Genomic DNA, 22,299 nt, shown 5'->3' with positions numbered 1-22,299 from the left:
ATCTTAGATGAATCAATTTCACAGTGTGCTCTAAAGCTTTATAGTCGACTCTACAATCTCAGTGGTCTGAAATAGAAGAATTTCCTTTTTTGGAGATGGAGTCCCAGTCCTAAGTACCAGTTAAGACCTAAAACACTAGTGATCAGCTTTTATTTATACCAGGCCTAAACTGTAGAATGGCCTTCTGTGCTATTTAGGAACCTGAATTCAACACTTTAAAGTGCACTTTAAAAGGCAGGTTTAGCATTGCTGTCCTTCTCTAAATCATTGCTGCTATCTTAAGCTGGTTTTAGACTGCAATTAAAGTGGTCTTTTAAGATGATTGCTTGTCACATTGAACAAGATGCCAATGAAATCTATGCTGAATTCTATAACAGACTATAACTGTGTTTGTTCTCAATGTCAAATTCTACAATGAAGATCCTCTAATGATAGACCTATTATTTAAAAAATAATATGTATTCTGCTTACATCATCAGTTAGCGCAGTCTGGACATGTGAACAAAATGGGGCCTCATAAACAAAAACATTCTTCAAAGTGAGCTTACGTAAGGAGCTTAAATAAGAATATTTTTCAGTCCATTAGCATGTTTTGTTTATGTTTCACCATTTCCAGTGTTGAAATTGTAGCTGTCTTGTAACTTCCATGTCATCCTATCCATCCTCCTGTTGGTGGCTTTTAGATGAGTGTTATGGTAGCACTTGCTCTCTGAAATTTTTGACAAATATTTTGTCTGTCTTTGGTCGCATTGGCACTAAATCAGCCCCTGGTGAGCATGTCACATTATGTGTTGGAAGATCACAGATCTTGAATTCATTTGCAAAATCAGGCTGAGAAGCGTACAGTGTACAGCTGGCTTTAATCATTTTGTTGACAGATTTATCACCAAATGTAATCTAATAAAATGATTTCTAAAGCCAACACACTGCCACTTCATCATGTTGTATTTACCCAGCAAACACATGTTTACACAATTATTACAGATAAATGTTTACACAGAAATTACAATAGATAGGCCACTGTTTAAAATACATATATCAATACTAGTTGCATTTTTTTCATCTAATTGTTTGTTTTTTCTTTGTCTGTTTTGCAGATCAAGTCTTCCTCTACATCTGATGCAGCTCATTAATTGGTGAAAAAATGATTTTGTTCATGCTCATTCTTGGGTCTCTTCTTATTATTAAAGTAACTTGTTATATCTGAAAGTGAGTACTGGTTCTGTTTTACTAGATACAAATATAACAGGAACCTTGATCAGCTCCAACAAGGATTGTATCAATGATATAGATATAGACCAGGTTTGCATAGGGATGATTCAGAGAATGTTAGAGGAACTAACGTTAGAGGAACCTTCTCCAAACCATCCTGGATTAGTACAAGGTTTCCGAGAGGTTAAAATGATTTAAAGGTTACCACAATGTTAGGGGAATGTTCTCCAAACCACTGTGAGTTACCACAAGAGTTACAAGAGCCTGAAATTATTTAAAACTTATGGGAACGTTAAGGGAATATTCTTTGAGCCATAATGTGCAATGAAATTGTTATATTTACATAAAGAAAGCTTTCCTGGAAAAGAAATGGGGACTAAAATATCTGTATTCAGAACGTTCTGGAACCAAAAACAAACATTCCCAGAACATTCTGGGAAACCAATAATTGCTAGCTGCAATTTGCCACGAACAGTTTTGCACTCAAGTCTCCACCAGTGAACAGTTTGATAAATAGACTTCATGTTAAAACTGTAATGAATTTCCTGGTTACACAATTGCACTTTTTGACCACGTAGCACACAGTTACAGAAGGGAATTATTTATAATCGCACTATCCGGTGTCACCCAGATGAGTTCGGTTACCTTCTGAGAATCTGGTTCCTGTCATGGTTTCTTCCTCATGTCGTCTCAGGGAGTTTTTCTTTTCCAACATCACCTATGGCTTGCTCATTAGGGCTAAATTTATAAATATAAACATTAAACATTTATATACTGAATTTGTCTGTAAGGCTGCTTTGTGATAATGTCCATTGTTAAAAGAGTTATCCAAATAAAGTTGAATTGAACTGAATTGCATAAGCTGGATAACACCTTTCCAAATTATTCCATTATGGATGTAAAACCACAAATCTGGCAACCTTGAGTATAGACGTGTGCAACACTGTTGTGAAAATCCCCCAGACCTCCGCTAGGGGGCAGTGTGGACAAGCCGACAGCTGCTATTAGTGGAGAGGTGGTGCTGCTTCCTGCCTCCTGAAACAGACAAACGGCGCAAGATGCTCATATGAGAAAAAAAAAAAAAAAGGCTGCATTTGAAATCGGTTATCATGTAGCAGTTATGCATTTGTAACAAAATATGATCAGCTCCAGGATGTTTTAAGGTGATCGCTGTAACGGATGTTAGATTGTAGACAGTAAGAGCAAGCAGCAGTGATACAGCATCTTCAGAGAGGGCAGCATCTATCCGGCCATCAGGTGAGCTGTGCCATGCATTTCAACTCCTCAGCACCATTACTGATGTCAGATAATCATTAATCGACTATTTCTTATATTTCTATATATATTAAACAATATGCATGCGTTTCATTTATATTGCAGATTAGATTCCTGCATCTAAGTGTCCTTGTGATTGTATTGACTATGGCATGAACATGACGTCATTCGCTGAATGAGCGACCTACTGTTAGCAGTTAGCATCTATTTTCTATAGAATAAAAATGGCCAGGTTCTCACAGTATGTTATTCAGGGACGTAATAATTTAGGAATAATACTGATATTGTGTCTGTCTATGACTAGTCTGCCCTATTCCCCATTTCCAAGGCTTGCTGTAGGCTGTGCTGTAGCTTTTATTGAAGAAGCAAACATGGGTCCATTTTCCTCCCAGTCACACTGTTAGACTGTTATCAGTTCATCTTACTAAAATGTCAGCATTCAGACCTGCATTTATAGCTTATTTCTGTATAACTGCATTTTTTAAGCGCTTGTTTAAGTGCTGTTATGTTCCTACCCTTCCCTGTGATTTTATACATCTGCTCATGTTTCTACATTCAGCCATGATATGGTTCCTAAAAAGTCATTTGTTTTTTCATTCACCCTGCTTTTGTTAATGCAGTGCTTAAAAGTAATATGACATCATTTCATTTTGAATCTCAGACCAGATTTGCTGTGTCATGTGTCATACCTACTGTAAATATTTGCTGTGTCATAAGTAAAGTACGAATGCTCATCTGAAATGATCAGGCTTAGCATTCGTATACAAAACACTCACACGCTTTCAGTAAGCGCTTTATCCTGGTCAGGGTTGTGGTTGATCCGAGGTCTATCCCAGGAACACTGGGCGTGACATGGGAATACAGCCAACGTGCACACATACACGTTCACACATGAGGACAATTTATCATATTGTAGTTAATCCACCTAAAGGGTTATTTTTGGGAGGTGGGAGGAAACCAGAGAACCCTGAAAAACACCCACGCAGACACAGGGAGAAAATGTGAAACTCGGAGCAGACAGTAACCCGAGCTCAAGATCGGACTGTGGATCCTGGAGCAGTGAGGAGGCAGTGCTACCTGCTACACCGCCATGCCACCAAATACAAAAATCACTTAATGAAAGTTATTATATGATACTTATATTATAATAGAATGCTTTGTATTAACAAATAGTAGGGATGTACTGTATGCTGGTAGTCGAAAGTTTTTGAACGTTTCTTTTTTTATTAGTTTAACAAGTATTATTGGCATAGAATTAACAAAATGATACAGTACAACAACAGGAACATATTGATTGGGACACAGTGTGAATGCTTTATTAAAGACAGGCGCACATTTAAGGTAAATTTAGTCAAGCCTTTTAGCCTAAGCTAAAATATAAATATGTGGTGTGCTACAAGTACCTAATTAGAGTGATAAAGATTTTGACTTTTTCTGATTAGATTATATTTAGATTGAGCTACTAAATAAACTCACAAAGTCTAACATTTCTCATGAAGGATGGGGCTGGTGTTATTCATGCCATGCAGGCTTGTTCACGTAGATCTGCCCAATGCCTTCTGAGGTTTGCCTTCCATGGACAGACATTCCAATTAAAAGTCTTACCCTACGCGTGTGCATGGAAGTCCGTCACCTCTGATGGCCAGACATATTAGGATACTGCTGCGTTTGAATGTGCGGGACATCTGGGACACATCCACCCTCCTTGTATGCATTATAGTGTTTCATGGTGAAAACATTCCGTAGTACTGAAACAGGCCACATGATTCATCATTTTGAAACTAGATCCATTGGAAATGCCAGCCACCCTGTCACCCCAAAATATAACAGATATTATTGCACTTCGTCAAATTCAGGCATGTCTCTATGTGCAGTACCATCATCTGCTGAGGATTCTAAGAAGTGTTTAACAGAAAGAATTAAGGAAGTTTTACAAGTGGGTTATCAGTCTGTGCCTAACCCTAAATGCCCTAGACAGGGATGTGTCCTTGTTTTAATGAGAGGGATGAACCACGAACAAACCCTACTCAGCCCAGCTCTAGATTTACTCTCTTTGTGGGCTGTTTTAGAGAAGTCTGAGTTTATTTATCATGCTGAAATATCCACAAAGGCAGAGGGCCATCGATCTGAGACCACTTGAAACAATGAAATGGAGCGATGAGATGTCAGTATTGGATCAGAGTCAGGTATCAGCCAATATTTAGAGCTCTGATATCTGAATCATTTTAAAAAATGGATAGATTGGGATTGGCATATCCCATACAAATAGGCTTTCATTTGCTAAGTTTGAAAATTCATTTAAATGAGAAGCACCAGGAGCTAGTCTCTTCTGTCTCTTCGGTTAACGTTTCAGATCAAAATGGCTGACAAGAGTGACCTAAAAGCTGAGCTGGAGCGCAAGAAGCAGCGTCTAGCTCAAATCAGGGAGGAGAAAAAAAGAAAAGAGGAAGAGAAAAAGAAAAAAGAGGTAAGGACTGTGAAGTTTATTAGTTTTACTGAATATTAGCTTCCCTATAGTTACTGAATAATTTATAGCAGTTATTGAGTAATATGCATTGAAATGAAAAACTGAATAATAAGCTGGATTTAAAGGGTTGATGTAGGATGTGGCAAAGTTATCTTGGATGTGTATGAATCTGTATGTGACCTTTCACAGTCAGAAACACAACAGAAGGCAGAAGCTGCTCCTGAGGACTCAGATTTGGACCGTAAGCGCAGAGAGACTGAGGCGCTGCTTCAGAGTATTGGAATTTCACCTGAGCCACCATTAGGTACAGTAATCACCACGAAACACTCACTCAGCATCTAACTCACTTCACAGAAAGGTCAAAGTCTCATCCATCCATCCATCCATCCATCTTCAGTGACCACTTTATCTGGTCAGGATTGCATTTCTGAAGCAGTTTAATGAATTTACTGAGTTATTGTACAAATAATGTGTGTTTTGTCTTTGTTTTTGCATGCACAAAGTTTGACAATAAGTAATTCCTTCTTCTAGAAAGCATAGCCTAAACACTGGTGCAAAGCACAAATGACTCCTGACTCACTTTCATTTGGACTCAAACTTGTTTTTGCCTCAACCCCCTTTTAAGACTCTGTTTTGACTTGATCTCGCTTATCCTGGTCGTGGACTTGTCCTTTACTTGACAGTGGTGGTCTTGACTACTTTACATGACCCTACTTTACATGCATATTTGTAAATGTAATATCAGTGGGACAAAAATGGTACCCCAATCACCCATATGAGTCCTTTCACTATCTCAGGGGTTCCAGATAAGACTAAAAACTCTAAAAATTAATAAATGAATAATTTGCTGAAATTAATTAATTCAGACCAATTTTAAATTGTGACACATCACAGGTTCTTCAGTTTGTTTAACATATTGCTTTACTGTTATACTGTTATGGCAGTATGCATCAACATAACCACAGCTATTTTTGTCCATATTGTACACCTCTAATTTATAGTATATTGATTTTTTATGGCAAATTACAGGGTTAGAATTTGGATTATTCAGTGCAGCTCTAGAGCCACCTAGTGGACAGATTTGCTAATAACCAGAGATTGTGATTGTTGCCATGCTATGCATACCTCAAAATATGCATTTATTGCATGTTATTCTATAACTGGTCAAGGTATTATAAACAAACAATATGTGTTATTTAATTAACTTTTATATTCTGTGTTTTAGTCCCAACACAAATGTCTCCATCAAAATCAATGAGCACACCGAGTGAGACTGGGAGCCAGGACTCAGTGGAAGGGGCCGCTGTGGGCAGGTACGCCTCTCCCGTCTCTCTATCAACTTAAATATCCATATCACTTAATAACACTTTCATCTGAAACCACTTCATCTGCAGAAACATGATTATTTGTGTGATTGAGATATCAGTCTGTATATCAAACAGAGAGATATAAACCAGTCAGCAATAATGTTTTGTTTTCATTACTACCATTACATCATAGCATCTTAACATACATGAAGGATGCTTTCTGAAAGATTATCACTACAGAAAGAAGAATATATATTTATTCAAGCTCTCCTTTTTTAACTGATTCCTCTGTTTCTTTGTCTTTTTGAATGGCATCAACAGATATAGGTAAGAACCAGTGTATGTGATTTTAAATGTGTGTCCTATAGTTCCTAGTTTTGTTTCTGTCATTTGTAACTGTCCATTTGTAAGACTTCTTGAGTAGTCCCAAAAATAACTGGTTTCTTGTTAGATTTACTCAATGAACATATCCGACAAAAGTCATATTTTATTATTCAACAATTTACAAAGAACGTAGATTGAATTAATTGACTAATTAAATAACTCATAAGCAGATTAACTTGAAATTGGATCTATACAGGAGAATTATAGAAAGATGAAAAAATTACACTGCCATCAAAATGTTGATGAACTAGACAAGATGCACAAATGCCATCTCTTTTAACCTACTCATGAACATTGTGGTCATAGAGTTTGCCCTCCAATCCAGGATCATGCTTATCATCAAGCCATACACTAATCTATGTAGTGACATTAAATGTATAATTTCTTTCCTTCTGTGACGTGTTCCAAGATGGCTGCTGAGTTATGAGTCATTATGACCTTCTAAAAACACACCTCTTTTTTCTCTCAGAACAAAGTCTGGAGATGCAGGTTGAGATTCAGATGTAGAAAGACTGATTTTCAGATTTTGGCAGAATAATACAGTTTTTTATATGAGGTAGATTCAGATTTAGCAGCTTTACGGGTGGCACAGTGGCTCAGTGGCTCATGCGTTACCGCCTCACAGCTCTAGGATCCTGGGTTTGATCCTGAGCTCGGGCGACTGGCTGCGTGGAGATTCTGTGCATGTCCATGTGGGTTTTCCAAAAAAGAACATGCCAGTAGGTAGATTTGCTAAGATAAATTGCCCTTAGGAGTGAATGAGTGTTTGAATATGTGTGTGTTCATGGTGCCCTGCCATGGAGTGGCATTCCACTCAGGGTGTGTTCTTGCCTCATGCCCAGTGTTTCCAGGATAGGCTCTGGATCCACTGTGACCCCAACCTGTATAAAGCTGTTTACAGTAGTCATTCCACTAAGGGCATGTTTTTGGGAGGTAGGAGTAAATGGAAGAACCCACAGGAACCCCACAAGGACACAGCATGAACATGCAGAACTCCACACAGACAGTAACCTGAGTTGAGGATCAAACCGGGAATCCTGGAGCTGTCAGCTGGCTCTACTACCTGCTGTTGCACCGTGCTGCCCCATATTATACATATGATTATTTTAAAATTGAATTTAAACCATTACATACCAATTTGAATGACTGAATACAAATTCAATTTTATTTAATTCAACTTGATCTACAATTTCAAAATAAAGAATAAACATTATGTTCAAATCCAAACACTTGTGGAACAAATATCATTCCATACAGTAGCACACGAGGCAGAAAGTCACTTAATAGTTTCACTGAGGATATCTGGAGTTTCCTGCCTTGGCAGAGACGCTTTAACGAGGACATGGTCAGTGAGGAAAAGGTGGGTTTGAAAAACTTGCCCAACTTATCTGATTGCTATTGCTGAGTATCTAAGTGGTTAAGTGAATGAGTTTTGATAAAGGAGCAGAGAGCATCATGAAGTAACAAACGTGAAGAAATCTCCCCTATAACAGCATGATGTTGAAGGACGTTTTAGAGCTCTGTTCGGTCTTCTCAGTTCACTGAAGTGTCTCCCGGAGTTGTGTGGTACAGTGAGGACTGATGTAGAGGGTGAACTGCTTGTACTGTATTCACCAGACAGGCCTGTAATTAAGCCTGCATGACACATGATGACTGTGCTCAGCCCTGTCACTGCTCTCTGTAGGGATCCGGGTTGTGCTCAGCATCGCTACACTGCACTGGTGGATGGGAGCTTAAACCCATCTTTAGAGTATTTTGTACTTCAGTAGAGGTCGAAACATTGCAATCCATGGCCTCTTATGTAATGGAGCGGTGTCGAGTTGTCATGGTGTGGATGCAGTAGGATGTAAGCACAAGCTTTTTATTCCGACCCAAATCGGCAGACAAAATCATAAACAGGAGGCAGGCAGGGGTCAATCGATCAGGTGATATATGATGCAGGGCAATCAAACTGACAAACTTGGACCAAAACTGGTGACGTTGGTGATATAATGCTGAGAAATGCACAGGAATGTAACAAAACCTCAGTGAGTGAGCTGGTTGTATAGAGAGAGCAAGTGAGAATAAAACAGGTAAGAGGTGCAGTCAGTAATCAGGAGAAAAGGAATCGGATGTGACATTGTGGTGACTCCTGGATCGCCGCTTGATTTGAATTTGACACAAGTGCTAAAAATGAACAGAAACCTATAAATATAGTTATGATGGAATGCATATTTAGTGAGGAATGGCTCTCATATATAAGAGTTTCCCATTCTTATCCTCTCTTAGGTCAGGTGGCATTAATATATGTATTAATATATATATATAATATATAAGTGCAGAGATGAGAATAAACGGATTTTGCATCAGGATGTGTTTGCTATTTTTGTAACCAAAATTGCTCACTGTATCTGAAAGAACAAATGAAAGAATCGTATTTCCCCAAGGTGACATATGCCTGATGCCTGATGCAGTCTGACTCAAACCTTGTTTGAGTCAAACCGATTCCTCTTGCATGGTTACACTGGAGCCATTTAAAATAACATGAGAGACAATCCAGTGTCATCCCGTAGTGCGCATGTTTGACACTTCCTTTTGACAGGCCTTGTTGAAGTGAAGGAATAATCAGCATGCTCATGACTTGTACTGAAGGTTAGTCAGAAGTTTAGAAGGTCAACACTTCCCTTTCACAACTTGTCCCTGTACAGGCTTTGTGTTGTACAGGCAATGACTAAAGTGGTCTCAAGGACATATAAGAAGATGCTGCTTAATCAAAGCCAGAGAAATAAACCACAAAACACTGCAACCAAAATTGATAAAAGATACATTATTTTGGCTTTGGAAATAACAAAAATGCATATTGCCAGTTCAGTTTTACTTGTATAGTGCTTTCCCAACAGACATTGTCAGAAAACAGCTTTAAAGAAATCTGGATTTAGATTTAGATCCCTAATGAGCAAGCCAGAGGCGACAGTGGCGAGGAAAAATTCAGACAACATGAGCAAGAAACCTTAAGAGGAACCAGACTGAAAAAGGAACCAATCTTCTTCTGGCAGCCATAGCAGTAGACATGTGGCAGTATCTGATGGGTAATAGCTAATGCTAAATCTAGGCATCCTTCAGAAACCAGACTGGTGTTTCCTGGTTTCTAAAATTATACCTCAAATGTTAACTTACTGTTATTTATTTCTTCCATGTGTTAGTGAAAGCTTCCCATAGCTACAAGATCAAGCATCCTAGCTAGCATCTAGCTTTCTGACTAATGAAAAAAAATAAAAAACAGAATAATAGAAGTCATTGCTGATTATGTGAAATCTGTAAAACACTTAATAAACATCTAGTAAGAGGAGAGGTGGTTCTGGCAACATGCAATCAACACATTTTCATTTTCTTCCAGTCAAGTCCAGGTGTTTGAAAGCTGTAAACTAGCTTGTGTGTGTCACGTCCAGGTGTGTGTGTGTGTGTGTGTCTGCTCTAAAATTGTGTCAGTTTATTAGTAGTAAAATAGTACTACAAATCCATATTTAATATAGATACCACTCATGCCTGTATACAGCTGCTGTCATATATGAAACTTTGCATTCATATATATGCATATTATCTGTATATTCCTTTATGTTCATCTTTCAAGAATGGCAAAGAAGTGTGAAAGATGACAACCTCTCCATTTTGTCATTTTGTCTTTTGTCTCCTGTTTTGCCTACAGGCAAAATCATTTACTTTCTGCATAATCATATTCATGTACCACACCACAGGACTGTCCAGATACCTCTAGATGTACATTATAATAACATGTTCTAGTTCCCTTTGTTTTTACATTGCAATCATGTTCCATTTAATAAATATGCTATCTTTCATTCATGTTCTGTTCATCCTATGCAAACTGCACTGTACATGAATACCTCTCTATGCATTGATGGGGATTTTCTAATTTAATTCCCATGTTCTGTGATTTGACTGATCCTGTTATGGAGTAAATTTTCTGTCAGAGGTTATTGTATGTCTATTCAACACCAGAACTGTAATTTTATAAATCACAAATCCATAGTCAGTTTCAGACATCTGTAATTTGATTGACCAGCAGTTCTAATGGGATATTTGCAAGGGCGTGGCCAGACCTTTTACATTGGGGTGGCTAGGTTAGAACCAGTGAATCTATGGTGGGGTAAAATACTAATCATATGAAATCCATATAAAATGACGTAAAGTGGCTCCGTCTCAATTCCTCAAGTGAAATAACATCTATCAACATTCAACATCTGTCTAAAATTAGATAACTTAATTATATTTAATAGGGATGCAGCGAAGATATTTGGCCAAAAATGATCAAAATCAGTACATTTGACCATTTTAACCAAAAGTGCTTCCCTTCTTTCTTTCTTTTTCTTTCTTTTAAAAATTTCAGTCAAAAATATTCATGGTTTTTTGGTCGAGAATTGTAAAAACAGAACAAAACAAAACAACAGAAAACAAAAAATTTCAGGACAAAACAAAAAACACAACCAACAACAAAAAACCCACAAGAGTTTTTAAGATTAAATAGACCTACAAGCAAGTGTCAAATATTAGTCTTCACAAATAATTTGAATCTAAATGATAAGTAGAGAGTGATTAAATGCGCTGCTTGCTCTGCTGCGCTGGTCAGCGCAGACACATTCAAACAGTCTGAGCAGCAGCAGGTCAGCAGAAAAATATTAGCCATGTGGAACCATTTCACGGTTTCCATGACGGACATTAGACAAACGATTTGTAAAAGTACTAAATTGAAAATGTACAGCGTTATATTTCTTACTATTGAATGGTGACCTATGGGACTGTACGTTACTTTCATTCAGGATTAGCAGTTCTGACGTTGTAGAATACAATCACAGTTGCAGATTTACAAATTAGACTATGGATTTGTGATATAAAAAACTACAGTCTCAATGTGGATTTACTTAGGATTACTTTTCACAGGAGAATAATTCCATATTCCTGTGACTCCCAGTCTTCTGGACTTGCATGTGGTGTGACAGTGTGCTTAGTGTGACGGTGTGTGTTGGCAGTGAGGCTAATCATGCATGTTCTCTCCCTCTTTGGTCCCTGCGTGGCGCCCCCTGCTGCTCGCTCCAGGACCCTGCAGTGGGACACTGACCCCTCTGTTCTCCAGCTGCAGGCTGATTCTGAGCTCGGGTATTTCCTCCCTCCTCTTTCGTTTTACTGTTCCTTTCCCTTAATTATTTTTTCCCTTGCTCATTCTCTCTCTTTGTGTCTCTTTCAATGCTCAATACAGTGTTTCTCAATCTTTCCCTGTCTGGCCTTTTATTTACCTTCCTTTGTCTGTCCTTTACTTGGCCCTCCCACTCTCATTCTCCTTCTTTTTAAGTATGTCGGGTTTAAATGCTTTCAGCTGGTTACTCTCCAGCTGTTTGCCAGGGGCTGTGTATGACATTGATTGATTTACCCTAACCAGTACAGGTGCAGAGAGCTTTTTTTTTTTTCATTCTTCAGCCCACGATTGAGATTTTCTATCATATCTGTATGAATACAGTATATTTACAAATCTCTCAAGCTAAATCTCAAAGCTAAAATGCAACCAATATTTCTTATTAATGTAGATATTTATTTATGCTTTAATATTTAGCAGGGGTGCATCACTATCATTTTCTTCAGGCTGAATATGAGTACATGTACATGGTATACACAGTGGTCATGAAAAGTACACGCTCTTAAATTACTAGGCTAGTTCTTTATAATGTTAGCTAGTTGAAGTGGATTAGCTAGCTACATTGCGAATGAAAAGGATGGGTTTTGCGTCACTTTGGAAAAGCACTTTTGTAAAGCTCTTAAGTAAGTTTCATTGTCTTTATTGTGTCAGAATTCCACGTTGTTAGTGACTGATAGTGAAGAACGATATACTGGGAACAAGCTGTTATTTTCACTGACCTAGTGTTGTCTGTAGACTTTTTTTTCCTCACTAGCATCGGTTGCTGATAAGTGCTCCTTGTGACAAACTGTTCATGCGCAGTTCTATGTTTAAGATGTTATGGCTTTGGCATGAAATACACCTTGACTTGAGAGCAATGTGTAGACAGTCTCTTCACTGCTCTACGGTCACAAATACCTTCATGTGCATTCAATTCGTGGCACCCTGTGCTCGTTTTTAATGAACACACTCGCTAATACTGCTTTGCACACTTAGGTCAGCCACTGTCATGCGCTCTATTAATGATACAGTTTATCAGGTTGCTTGTATTGTAAGAAGACGCTGTAATAGCACCACTTGATATTTTCACAGAGCGCCGTTTGCTCTGTGAAATTCACAGAATTTCGCAGTTTGCAGTTTGACTGGCATTATTAAACACAAAATATGTCTAGATCACTGGACAGATCACTAGGCTTATGTGAAATAGTATCACAAGGTATCAGAAGTTGGGATCAGGGATTTTTTTAATATTACGGGTAGGAGTAAATGAGCATGGTGGTATTGGATGGGTACCGATGCCAGTATCAGTAGTGATGCATCCCGAGTATTTAGTTTTCAATATGAACATGAGATATAAATGGATCCAAGAACGAATGTGTTTTATGTGTTTGTGGGTTTGTTTTTGCATCTGTGTGTGTTCCCAGGCGCAGGATGCACAGATTGGGGGCATCCAAGATAACCCAGGTGGATTTCTTGCCCAAAGAGGTGGTTTCCTACTCTAAAGAGACACAGACTCCTCTAGCAGCACATCAGTCAGAAGGTACTCACATGCACCACTATTATTATTGGTCATAGCAGTCCACCAGTCTGTGGATTATTAGTGGTTTTATTTCGACATCAACTGCTATTATGGTTAAAAATTCACTATAGACTCTTTCACCCTGTCACTTATTCTTAAGCTACTGTATATCAGTGACCATTTGATTCCTTTGGATACACATGAAAGTTATTTTTATTTTAAAACAAACTTGTGTGGCCCTTCTTTTAAATGAAAAGTGTCTGCCCAGGGAAGTGCTTTGATTTTCATAAGTGTCAGATGCGCTGTCATTTCGGCTGTCTGGTTTCATTGGGGAGCTCGAACCTGGGTGGATTAAGATTCATTTGACCAGCAGTGGCCTCCGTTTCCTGAGAGGAAAACCAGGGGAATGGCTCTTTGAAAAGAGATGCCTGCCCATCAGTGGCTCTGCCTGGAATACAGAACAGTAAGGGCATTGAGACGGCCGTTAAGTGGATGCAGACTGGGGTAATTTAAGATGTCTTCTATCATCAGAACATCACCTGTAATTGTGCCGGCCTCTCTGGGGAGGGCCACTGGTTTACTTCCACATCTTGCAGAGATCATCTCGTGTACTGTATATCAGTTAAAGTGCTCAGTAACTTCGAGGCTGTTGTGTTATAAGCACAAAATATAGTGCGTAGCATATACTATATGAAATGTGGTAAAGTGTCTTATCAAATCCACCTTGCCCTTTTTTTTTTACATAATTCCTAAATAGTGAGCTTTATTAGTTTAGATGTGGTTTCTACATTCTTCATTTAAATACATAATACAGAAGCTAGGATTTGGCCATCAATTTCCAGTACTCTCCTCTAATGTACTCCTACTTTGTTCTTAACATACACTTAAATTATACATCTGAAGCCAATCATATTTCAAGCATTATATTTCAATTATATTTTCAAATTTATGACCTTGTTATAACGAGGCACACATACGGCTCAACTAATTTGATTGCATCCTCCAGACTCAGGAGCCAGGCTTGGTATAAAACACAGATGGTTTAAAAAAAAAAAAAAAAAAAAAAAAAGCGCCTTAAACATCTCCATATGGATGGTACCCCTTAACAAGCTTCGGCTGAGGGTTTTTTTTTTTTTTTTTGCATGCCATTGTTGGTAGATATAATGCGAAGACATGAAGTTTTGCTCTCATGCTTTGCTCTCCCTTTCCTTCTATACTGTAAAGGGCTAATCAGTAAGCACTACGTGTTAAAAAGGAGTTTTGCCAATGCTAGTGCTGTCTTCCCCTCCTTTCCCTTAGACTCATCTCTCTCCTTTTTTCCCATCATGCCTTTTGCACTGGATTCCCCACCATCTTCTCATGGCTCCTTGATCCCTGCGTTGGCAACAGCTGCTTGCCATGTGATTGGAGACTTCCTGTCATTATAATTGATGTGTTTTTATTCTTTCCACTTCCTTGAAGCCTGATCAGAATTAAAATTGCTGGTGGAATTTCCTGTCAAGGCCAGCCATTTATTCAGCAAGTGCAACTACTGACAAGCCTTTGATTGGACGCTGCCATTAGCAATGCTCACGATCAGCACAGTTTGTTTGTTTTTACCTCCTCCTCCTATCTGCTTTGGTCTGGATGCAGTGTCGGCTGTGGAGTAGAGTCTGCCACCTGGCGAGAGCTACATGACTGTCAGCAGGTGACCCTGCCTCTGAAAAAAGGAGAAGAAAGAGAGGGTGGAGTGAGGGAGAGAATGACAGAGCGAGAGAGAGAGGTTGATGTATCACTTTGCCACCTGCATGCACTCTGTTTGTTCAGGCCATTCGGGAAGTTTCTTTCACTCATTGTTGAAACTAAACAGATCCTGTATGTGTCGGTCTGCAGTAGCTCCTCTTTTTCCGGCAAATTCCAGTGAAAACCAGGTGCTAAAATACTCTGAGATGTTGAAGGCTCTCACATTTATTAATTACAATAATACCTACAGTGACAGTTGAGCAAAGCAGAGTTCACTTTCTGCTTCCAAGCTCATCTGTACATGTTTGAAGAATTGCCATGGGCAGTGTTGGGGATTAGCCAAGTTATATGCTGCTGAAATGCTGATTTCTACATAGCTTTTGGTCCTGTAACTCAGCAAAATGACTTTATATGTTTTATATTTTTTTCTACTGTTATCTAAAGTTTTTTTACTAGATTTTTATGTCGATTCTGTGGTTAATATGGTTAAGTTGTAAAAGATGTCCAGAGTTCCCACACAGTTTGTTAGATACAGTCCACACCAGAGTTTAATTTTTTTTTTTTTCAAACTTTGTCATTTGGCTGGATCCCCATTCTGACAGTTTTCAAGTGCACCAAATTGTTTGCACGTGTTAGCGTTACTTGATTGGTCAGGACTTAGGTATGGTATGTTTCGATAGACTCTTGTTGTTGTTTCTCATCAAGGTTATTTTATCTCTGCAGATCATGCATGTGCACTATATAAAAGAATGCTTTAATTGTTAATTTCCAGTAAATACCATACCAGTATTGCCATAGTTTATCAGTGAACTGAATCATGGTTTGCTTGGCCAAGGATCGAGAACTTCGGTCCTCATCTAGGTAAATCACTGTTCAGCAATGGTTATGCAATGGTTATGCAGTGGTTATGCAATGGTCTACACCACAGTGACACGGATCTCCACAGTAAAGTTAGTAAACGTGGTAAACAGACTGCAGTAGCTAGTACACGATTACAAATTTGCAGAAGGGCGACCACAGAGAATGATGATACTAACAGTTTTATAGTCTTGGTTGTCAGATTTTAAATGTCACCCCCCCTGTTCTGTTGCTCCACCCATGTCAGTGTGGGTGCGTTTATTTCTGACTATGAAAATATCAACTGGGTGCAAAAATTGGATTACATCCACCCAAATGATCAATATGCCTGCACTATAACACTAAGTTATGAAAACAGAGTCCTGTAGATGGTGGTGTCACATTATACTATCCTACTGATAAATTACATCAAATCTCAGATTATGTATATGTATAATGGAAGGGTTTCCCTCTCAGAACAGGTTCAAAGTAGAACCCATAGTAGAACAATGAACAAAAATAAATGTGTGTGGAAAATGTTGTGCGCTGTAAGTTAACTATTACAGTACCTTTTCTTTAAGAAAATACACTTGCATAACTTGGAGAGGTAAAATCACCTGTATGAGAACCAACCAAATGTCTGTCAAAGTCTAACCTGCCAAATCAACGAACACCAACATGTACAAAATTTACTTTGCTTTAAAGTGCTTGCAAAACTAATTAAAAACAAAACAAAACATAAAAACTAACTCCTTGGATTGTTCATGGGGGTGTGACCCGTCTGAACTTTTGACTTGAGCTAAGGCTGTTGCATCACTCTGTGTTTGCATGTGACTCTAATGATTTAATGCAATAATGTTTAATTTCCGCCCCATCATTACTGTAATGAATATCAGTGATGTGAGCTATGACTAGGTTCCTGTTTGCTGGTTGGTCAGAAATAAATCTCTGCTCAGTATGCATTGTCTACAGTCAATCAGATTAGCCACCAGTCACTGGCCGTATAAACATGGCTTCAGAGCTTACTGCAGAATATGATTATTATGAAGAGCAGGCTTATTATTGCTGAAGACATTGTAGAATCATAGCTAATCCAATAGATATTGCAGTAAAAGATCATCCATTTTTTAGTCTGCTGTATTTATGTAATGTTTCAAACTGTTTCAGGACTATTATAGAAAATATATCTAAATTTGTCATCTTTAAATGAGGTGAGTCTCAAAATGAACGAGCAAAATTAATAAGGATTGCATTTTTTTTGTAACAGCCAATAATTATGCTTTTAAGAAAATGCTGAGGTTTCCTTTAAAAACTTCCACATGGATTTTCTGAAGTCATGTTCTTCGGAGTTAAGTGGCCATATCACCAAAGCATGGCCAAAACCAGTGGACCTTGTTGTTGTGGGCAAACCAGAACGCTGACATGGCATTACCAGACTCTCCGTCTGATTTCCATCAGATATCAGAGATAAGTATCAGTTATTCTGCTGTAAAATTTCTCAAAAAAGTAACTGTTTCAGCTGAGCAAGGATGTGTCGAGGCTCACTAAATCTGGCACCGGGTCAGAATGGAAAGCGGGCCGCTGTAGCTAGGTCTGGGTTTCCGAAATGAGTCTCAATCCGAGAGAACCCCTCAATGAGCCGTGCTGGAAACATGGCCGAGGAGCTGCTGTTCTGCATGCAGGGGGATGCCTGTTGTGATATCGTAGCTATAATTACTGTTAGTGAACCGCAAACGGCTCTTAGTCATAGTCTTACAGTTTTTGCATTTCCCCACCCTGGAATTCAGCGCAAATAAGGTTAAGGGTTCACACGGTCACGGAAGCCATTTCTTTCTTTGTTAATCTTAGTGTGTGGTGTCTGTGTGTGTGTGGGTGTATGTGTGTGTGTGTGTGTTTTGGGCATATTTCTGGATCATTAGTTGTAAGGTCTCCACTGGGAGTATGTATAATTCACAGACAGATTTTTTTTTTCTCCTGTACTTCTGTTTTAACTGGTGGTGGGCCTTAATGTTTCCTAATTACCAGCAAACTGAGTTTGAACTAGTTAGTCTGTAAAGCATTATGGAACATTGACCGCGGGCACGTCATGCCTCATGATGAAGTAGTTAAGAAATGAAATAGCAAACTATGTAATGCAACTGGCCACACATTGATTTATTGAATTTTTTTGTTTACAAAGCATTCTAAAAAAATATAAATGGTTAATGATCAGATAGAAGCTAATTCTTAACCTCCATAAGCATGTTATGTCTAAAGATTAAAGTCAACAGTTGCTGACACCAAAAAATGCACCCACAAATGCAAGAACACTGAGCTGAAAAATCGTTTTCAGCTCCAAATTTGCTCAATCCAGGCGTTACAGGATCATCATGCCCTTGCTCTACTATGTGGCTGTCATGTAGGTTCCCTACGTTCTCCATAGCCAGCAGCGGCATATTGACCCTGGCTCTTGGTTTTCTGGGAGTGCAGCTGAGCCATGCACCCGGGTCACATATGGAAGTGTTTGGTGCTGCCGTGTTGTTTCAGCTCTCTCATGCGAGAGAAAAGCTTTGGGTGTCAGCGTTCACAAAACTAAAGGTTAGCGCCAAAATTCCCCCTCTCATGCTCTCAGCCTGTTTCTCCTCCCAAAGCTCTGTCTGAGGGTGCAGGACGAGTCATATTGAATTTAGATGCTGTTACATTTACGCTTTTTTGATCCATATTGTCAGAATTAATTGGTGACATCAGAGCCTGCAGTTACCTCTATGCTCCGCGGTGTATCCAGTTAGAGTGTGAATTTCATTCACGGCTCCAGTTTCATGGCAAAAAGAAGCCCCAAACGGTTTGGATTGAAACAGGATGCCAGTCAAATCCAAGAGAAAAAAAATTATATCAGGCGAAATGATGTGTTTCAGAGTCAGTGGAGCATGCCAAGTGGGACCCAGATGCAATTTTTCTCTTATACCACCACATATAATAAGATACATGAAACTGTTCTCTGCGAAAAAGCGGCTGCTGTCCACTGAGCAACTGTAATAATTTTTGCCATCTGATGTGTGTTGGAAATCGAATGGAATATGTTTTCATTCCTGTGAATACTTGCCCTTTTTCCCTGTACTGAATTGAACTTTTAAGTTTCCACGGTCTTGTGGAGGTTCGGTGTAGAGTTTAAGAGAGGCAAAAGGCAGGCCACTGTTCTTTTATTTAATGTCACTCACACTGTATGTCTGCAAAGCAATATAAGATCTCCAAGCAGTTTAATCTTAACACAGAACTAAAATATTTTGAGCATTCCTCTGAAAACTTCTTGTCCTTCAACAGAAGGAAAATTGTTCTGGATAGAGTAACACCAGAAACAGATTGACCCTACACATGGAATGCACATATGTGTAAAATATACACTACCACACATGACCATCAGAGAGCACTCTTAGCACACGAGACATTTACTTCTAGTTCCAAAGCAAGTATTAAGAGACATGAGTGAATAATGTAATAAAGAGTTTTCTTTGTTACATTTTATTCATAAATTTTGAAATCTAAATACTTTGTCACCTATGACTTGCATGAAATGTAAGACCTTTTGAGATGATAAATGAAAATGAACAGTGTTTATTTTTACAGCGGACCAGGCATGGATCATATATGTGATAAATTTCTCTTTTTTCTAGTCTTAATCAAAACACACGTCCCGCCAGACACATTTTGTACGGCGTACTGTTTGATATATCATCACTTCATCCATTTACCAAAACCCTTAACGAAACCGTCCTTTCTTATGCGACTTGGTGAAAAGTGAGTTTAGCTCATTGCCCTGGTTGAGTGGCTCATTTTGACAGGCCAGTGTTTGGAAAGTTTGAAGTCATGAGGTTTAATCATGCTCTGCGGCCGGCCTGTGCATGGCGTGGCATGATGGCTCTCTTAAAGATGTGGTTCTGGGAGCACGCCAGCTTCACTGGCACCACGGTTGCAGGCCGCAGAACCGATGCAGCTTAGAGCCTCGGTAGTTCAAAGTAAAAAAGCTGCGCAATAGGAGAAGCTTAGTGTGGAGCTCAGTGTTTTACTCAAAGTTTGTGTTTACTGTCATGGTGATGTATTTAGCTCATTCATTTTTTAAAAATTCGTTTCTCATTCTTTATTTGTCTTCGTTTATTTAAAAATTTCTCTCTGATCCTTAAATAAATGGTTTGGGTTGGTTGAGGTTATTCCTAAAATACAAGCTATCACTTTAAACCTAGACAGTTTCAGTAGTTTTTGTTTTGTATTAGATTATGTGGTTTTAGTTTCAGAAGTGTAATTGCACTGAGATGTTTAGTTACCTTGACTTGTGTAATTATATTTAAGAAATATGATAGATTAAGATGAAATTAAAAATTGTGTCATAATTACCTGGAAAAGAAAGGTTGGTAAAGGTTTTGTTTTTTTTGTGTTGTTTGTTTTTTTGTTTTTGTTTTTTGAGCCACCATCAGTAATGAGATTTCAAAAGACTAAAATGACTGAGAGTCATAAATACAGAGAAATATTGTTAGATTGAGTATGCTGTTGCATTTGCTACATAACAGTAAAATGCAATGCTTTAGTTATTTAAGCTTACACATTAATGTATTTCATGTAGTAGCGATAGGCGATATGGCAAAAATAACATCACAATACTTGACATTTCTATGATACACAACAAATATGACAATATTTTGATTTGTTAAACTGTTAGTGAAAGAGCTGTGATGCATACAAAAAAACTATGAAAGTTCAATTATACTTATTTTATGTCTACAAAATGTATTTTTTAACTCTGATTTGAAGCAACTACTTTTATTGAAAATTTTGTACCAAATCCTAAAAATTGTAAAAAATAAAAAATAAAAAATAATAATAATAATAAAATAATAATAATAATAATGATAAATAAATAAATAAATAAAATTACAGATTTTTTTCTTTTTCACCATAGTTTGTAGTTATTATTTAACAACAATGTATTATGGAAGTTTTACATTAAAAAAACGTGATAACCACTATATCTCAGAAAACTGTATTGTGATATAACTTATGATGGTATCAATATTGTATTTTCATATTATTCAGCCATGCTGTGTAACTTTATGATACCAGAAAAGACTGAGCTGAAACTTTCACATTTAGAAAATATTGAGCATATTTGATACAAAATGTCATGGTGCCATGCCAGTACACCATGAAGACTACTAGCTATTCTTTAAAGAATATAATTAATTTTTATTGAATCACATTTGTAAAAATACATATTAAAAATAATTATTGTTTTAAAAATAAAAAAAAATCCAAAAATAAGAGGTGAAAACATTTCATATTGTTTACCCTGGAATTGCACACATATATTAAAATAATGAGACCTTTCATATGCTGATTGCTATTCATCTAATGTCAAACCTGCTTATTCGGCTCATTTCTTGTGTTTTTTTCCCCTCCAAATCAGACAAGGCCTGAAAAATCCCTCAATCTGGAGCATTTCCTGCAAGCGTTAGTGGAGGTTCGGAGTAGTTATCTGTGTTCAAAGTGACTCGTTTGTTTATCTCTGTTGCTCTGAATATTTCCAGACCCCAGAGCACTGAGTCGGAGGGAGAGGCAGATTTGTGCCAGCAGATAAAGGTTTGATAGCGCTGCTATAAAAGGCACAGCGGGTTTGATCTGAGACGTTTGTCATGATGACAGATGAAAATGAGGATGCAGAATGGCACTGAGAGGCCGAGCCCAAAATCTGTGCTTTCCAGTAAATAGTTTAGTTTTCCACAATGCCGAACTTCTAAGGAACTGTTAAAAAAGAGCAGATACCGAGGAGAATGATTTATATACATGGTTTGATAGCATTTTTTTAAAATCTGCTATTTGTCCTTGGTTCATTTTGAGATACTCTTTGTTAATTATTTTGAATCATTTAATTGGTTGAACTTAGACTATAAGAGTATAAAGTATAAGCACTGCATCACATTACATGGTCCTGTGTTTGCTGCTAGCCATAAAATAATTTTATAACTTAATTCTTTCATTAATTAAATCTCTTAATTAACTGTATTGGGCACTTTGAACCCTTAAAACCTTATAGCAATGTAAACTAGTGTTTAATGTGCTCTTTTAAATGTTATGCAGCATTGTAGCACGTCAGCCTCGGCATTTTGGTAGAATGTAGTTTGAATGTGGTTACATGAATGAGAAATGTCTAGAAACACCAATGTTTGGAGCTTAAAGGATTAACAGTGAACAATTTTACCATTTACATATTTTATCTTTTAAGTTATAAGGTCGTCTGAAGTAACCATCAGTCCCAGTATGATGGTGTAGATGGTGGCTATGTGTCTGTGTATGGAGATGAGAGGGGCACAGTGCACTTTTAGCCCATGAGTGCACAGCTGCAGGAGGCCTGAGGGGGAAGAGTGGCTGTGAGTCAATTAAAGGC

At 38.0% G+C, this 22,299-nt stretch overlaps 1 protein-coding gene across 2 annotated transcripts in view; it reads left to right on the top strand.

Moving 5' to 3' along the window:
* The first annotated feature begins 2,208 nt into the window (after window positions 1-2,208).
* The window catches only part of LOC113536069 (cytoplasmic dynein 1 intermediate chain 1), a 54,850-nt gene continuing 34,759 nt past the window's right edge, over window positions 2,209-22,299 (top strand). The window contains exons 1-6 of one of the 2 annotated variants that reach the window (XM_026929779.3): window positions 2,209-2,469; window positions 4,841-4,954; window positions 5,144-5,258; window positions 6,180-6,267; window positions 11,737-11,796; window positions 13,234-13,349. In XM_026929779.3, coding sequence (XP_026785580.1) covers window positions 4,847-4,954; window positions 5,144-5,258; window positions 6,180-6,267; window positions 11,737-11,796; window positions 13,234-13,349 — 487 coding nt within the window. In that variant the 5' untranslated portion in view covers window positions 2,209-2,469; window positions 4,841-4,846. The remainder of the gene's footprint in view (window positions 2,470-4,840; window positions 4,955-5,143; window positions 5,259-6,179; window positions 6,268-11,736; window positions 11,797-13,233; window positions 13,350-22,299) is intronic. The other variant, XM_053228527.1, reaches the window with a different exon arrangement.

This window comes from Pangasianodon hypophthalmus, chromosome 23 (assembly GCF_027358585.1).
Source record: "Pangasianodon hypophthalmus isolate fPanHyp1 chromosome 23, fPanHyp1.pri, whole genome shotgun sequence".
Lineage (NCBI taxonomy): Eukaryota > Metazoa > Chordata > Actinopteri > Siluriformes > Pangasiidae > Pangasianodon > Pangasianodon hypophthalmus.
Note: the sequence above shows the minus strand (reverse complement) of the source record. Positions and strands in the feature narration are given on the sequence as shown.